General features: G+C 33.4%; 1 protein-coding gene across 1 annotated transcript; it reads left to right on the top strand.

Annotated features, from left to right (window-relative positions):
* Positions 1-1998: 1998 nt before the first annotated feature.
* LOC140804833 (homeobox-leucine zipper protein ATHB-40-like) lies at positions 1999-3594 on the top strand. The gene is made up of 3 exons (XM_073160982.1): positions 1999-2193; positions 2291-2619; positions 3155-3594. Exons 1-3 carry the CDS (start codon positions 2115-2117, stop codon positions 3386-3388), a joined length of 642 nt encoding a protein of 213 aa, XP_073017083.1. The 5' UTR covers positions 1999-2114; the 3' UTR covers positions 3389-3594.
* The last annotated feature ends 632 nt before the right edge of the window (positions 3595-4226 follow it).

Here is a 4226-nt window from a genome sequence, read left to right as displayed (position 1 = left end):
AATTGTATTTTATCATGTCTTATGTTACAAAATAAAGAACGCATTTGAAAACAAGCCTTTTAGAAATGAAATCATAATGACAAAAAGACAGTCTCACGGATCGTATTTTGTGAGACAAATATCTTATTTAGGTCATCTATGAAAAAATATGACTTTTTACGCTAAAAGTATTATTTTTTATTGTGAATATCGGTATGGTTGACTCGTCTTACATATAAAGATTCGTGAGACCATCTCACAAGAGACCTACTCTTTAGAATAATACATTTGGAGTATCCATTCTTGATCTTGAATGTGAAATTGTGGAAATAAAATAAAATATATTAATAGTTCAAGCATATGAAATATAATTCTTTAACAAAAAAATTTTTTCGAGTATGAAGTTTTATGTATATCGGACATATATTTCATGATAGAATATTAATTTTATCACCCTATATATGTAAAAAAAGAAAAAAAGTGTAATACATGGCCTAATGTGACGGTCTCACAAATCTATCTTCGTAAAACGAGTCGATTCGATCCATATTTAGAGTGAAAAAAAATATTTTTTTTTACATAAACAATAATTATTTCTCATAAGTTAGATAAGGTAAAAAGATATATCTCACAAAGTTGATCCGTAAAACAATGTCATATAAGTTTTTGTGTAAAATTAAATAGGTCGGCAAAGACATGCACATGCCTTTTGCATGTTGTTTCTTTATTTTTAATTTAGCAACCGTTCATGATAAGATCAATACAATCAATCCTCAGTTGGCAAGTGATTTTGTTAGCTTTTATTAGAGTACTTGAAACCAGGAAATTGTTACATCCACAAGCTTTATCCAAAATCTTTGGGAATTATTAAACGTCACCTTCATAACAAAAGAATCAATTAAATTTACTCTATCCAAAAATCCACTTTTTAACATTTTTATATTCATATAAATAAATATTAAAATTTTATTTTGTACTGAATTTTTTTATATAAATATAAACGTTAATATTTTTTGTCATCAGAAAATATTGTTCTAAATTTTTGTCCTTCAGACACAGGCAAACATCGAAATTCTTAACACTGTAGGCCATGATCCCTTATCCAGACAATAAAGATAAATGTTTGGATCATATATATAGACAAGAAAACGAAATGCATGCACCCCATTTAATGAATCAGTACTCACCAAATTAATACTACAAAGAAAAGGTCACGGCCTTTGCCTTGAGCCAATCCAACTTCCCAATTTGACAAAAACTATTCCCATGGGGTTCTTCAAAATCTGTGCGCTGTAATTTTCTTTTGTCGCATCACTTTCACATTTTCAATTGACATTTTACTCAATATCATACTAAAGATTTGATTATTTAGTTTACACAACACATGATAGTAATTAAATACCTGTATTCCACATCCGTCGGTGTGGTATGCGACGTTTGAATTGGTTTATAAGGAGTACAATGGACTACGAGCTAATTAATTTATGAGTGAGTCTCATGTGAGGTCGTCTTACGGATCATAATCTGTGAGACGGGTCAACTCTACTCATATTCACAATAAAAAGTAATACTCTTAGCATAAAAAATAATACTTTTTCATGGGTGACCCAAATAAGAGATCCGTCTAACAAATATAACCCGTAAGACCGTCTCACATAAGTTTTTGCCTTAATTTATCTATATTTTTATAAAACGATAACGAAGACATAGTAGCTGTTAGCAGAGCGCATTGTTCTCAGTTTAATTTGTATATTAATGCACAAAAGACATGTATACAGGCCAAGAATCTGTTGGCCTAGTGACATGAGTGAGGCCCCGATACCTATGTAGTCTTGGGTTCAAATCTCACTTATACATGTAATATATATATATATATATATATATATATATATATATATATATATATATATTCATCATTAATTAATAGGAGTGGCATTCTTGAAAATGTGACAAAAACCAAGACTTATTTAAAAAATCCACGCTTATAAATAAAGTCCACCATTCACTTATATCCGTAGTCCCAAGATAGCAACTTTCTTGCTTGCTATTCATTCCAAGTTGAAGCAAGTCTCTGCAATAGTACTGTTAAATTTCAATCCCCTACCAAACATACCTATCCACAAATAAAAATAAATATGAACTCTGATGATCCAATGGCATTCTTTTCTCAGTACTATGCATCAGAAATCTACAGCCAGTTTGTACCAGAACAAGGTTAGTTTGTACTCTATGTACATACACTATATATCCACAATTACCGGCCAGAAATTGACTTACATGCATGCATTTGAATGAATTTTTGTTTATACAGAGGCGGCTGCGCCGAATCCGAAACCGCGGCGGAGACAAAAGAAGAATAAAGGACTAGATGAGGGCGGTGGAGATGGGTTGATGAGGAAGAGGAAGCTGAGCGAGGAGCAGATGAATATGCTGGAGAAGTGTTTCGGGAGTGAGCATAAATTGGAGTCGGAGAGGAAAGATAGGCTGGCAGCTGAGCTGGGGCTGGACTCTCGGCAGGTGGCGGTGTGGTTCCAGAACAGGCGCGCGAGGTGGAAGAGCAAGAAGCTGGAGGAGGAGTATTCCAGGCTCAAGTCCGAGCACGACACCACCGTCGTCGAAAAATGCTGCCTCGAGACTCAGGTACGTGCATTCCATTTCAGTTCTTGGACTTGATCCAGTTTAGCTTTCTTTCGTTTTTGATCAAATTAAGATTGTCACATAAACATTTTGGAACTTGACAAAATATTGTAAAGTGTAGATAGATGATATTAATTAGCTTGAAATAGACTAAGAAAATAAGTGGAAAGCATGCACTTAATTAGGTTGGAAAAAAGGGTCCATGAGTCCATCTATGTCCAAAAAATGGAAGACAGGCAGTGGAAAATTGACATTAGATTCGAGGGAGCTGCCACCCCAAGTCGTAATTTTTGCTCTGGTATTGTTTTTTCAATGCTCCGTACGTATATGCCTGGGTGGAGGCACATGCCAACCCCGCCCCCCCCCCCCCCCCCCCCCAACCTCCCTCCCTCCCTCCCTCATTAATAACTTTACATACAACTAATTTATATATAAAAGCAATATAATATGGGTATCCCAACTTAGATTTTTTAATAATCAGGCAGAGATCAACAATAGAGCCTAACAAAACATCGTACTACTTATTTTGGTGGTGCAGCTTCTGAAGCTCAAGGACCAACTCCAAGAAGCCGAGAAAGAGATTCAAAGACTATCAGAGCGTGGCAACGGGTTTTTGAGCAACAGCCCGACTTCGTCCTTCTCGATGGACGCCTTGAACGATCCTCCTTTCCTCGGAGAATTCGGGATGGAAGGACTCGAGAATGTGTTCAATAACGGGTCGGATAACAACTATGGATTAGGATTAGGTTGGGATAATTTTTATCATATGTAATTAATTAAAATAGTCAGTTGATTAAGAACTTTATATTATATGTTAGGGGGGTCGATATATGACAATTTGCACGTACGTAGATAGGGACTAATAATGTAAATTATTTAGTATTGTAAAAGTGTATTGTCATGAATGTGGCTTAGCTTTTTGACTACGGCTATTAATTAGGTTGTCGTATATTGTGTCTTTATTCTGTCAATATGAATAAATTACGAGCAGTATTTTTTCTTTGGTATGTTTGAAATAAATTTTTTTAAAAAAATCTTGAAATATATATATATATATATATATATATATATATTTACAGAAATTGATATTGAAATTTTATTATTATTAAACATTTAAATCAAATTTATTCTTCGAAATTAATTTAGAAGTTACAACGTACGACACATTTGTTTACACAGCTTATTAGTTACACTTGTGAATTGCAAGTTGCCAATGAATTAAATATCTAAAGATGACGTGGAAGTTGGATTCCATATCTCAATTCTCACCATCTTTGATTAGGGATTTTCTTAATTAAATCAATCGTACATTAGATTTATTTCATGGGATTAATATATCATAAGTCATATTTTGTGACACAGATATCTTATTTGGGTCATCCATGAAAAAGTATTACTTTTTATGCTAAGAGTACTAATTTTTATAAAGAATATCGGTAGAGTTGACCCGTCTCACAGATAAAGATTCGTGAGACCGTCTCACAAGAGTCCTGCTCATAATCTTATTTATCAAATTTAACAATATCACATATCGAGACCTAAATGTTAAATACATTAAATAGACGAGAGATAAATAAACTAACATGTTATATTTTATTTTAATTTTTATT

Source organism: Primulina eburnea, chromosome 11 (genome assembly GCF_022965805.1).
Source record: "Primulina eburnea isolate SZY01 chromosome 11, ASM2296580v1, whole genome shotgun sequence".
Classification (NCBI taxonomy): domain Eukaryota; kingdom Viridiplantae; phylum Streptophyta; class Magnoliopsida; order Lamiales; family Gesneriaceae; genus Primulina; species Primulina eburnea.
The sequence above is the reverse complement of the archived record's forward strand: the minus strand, read 5'-3'. Positions and strand labels throughout refer to the sequence as shown.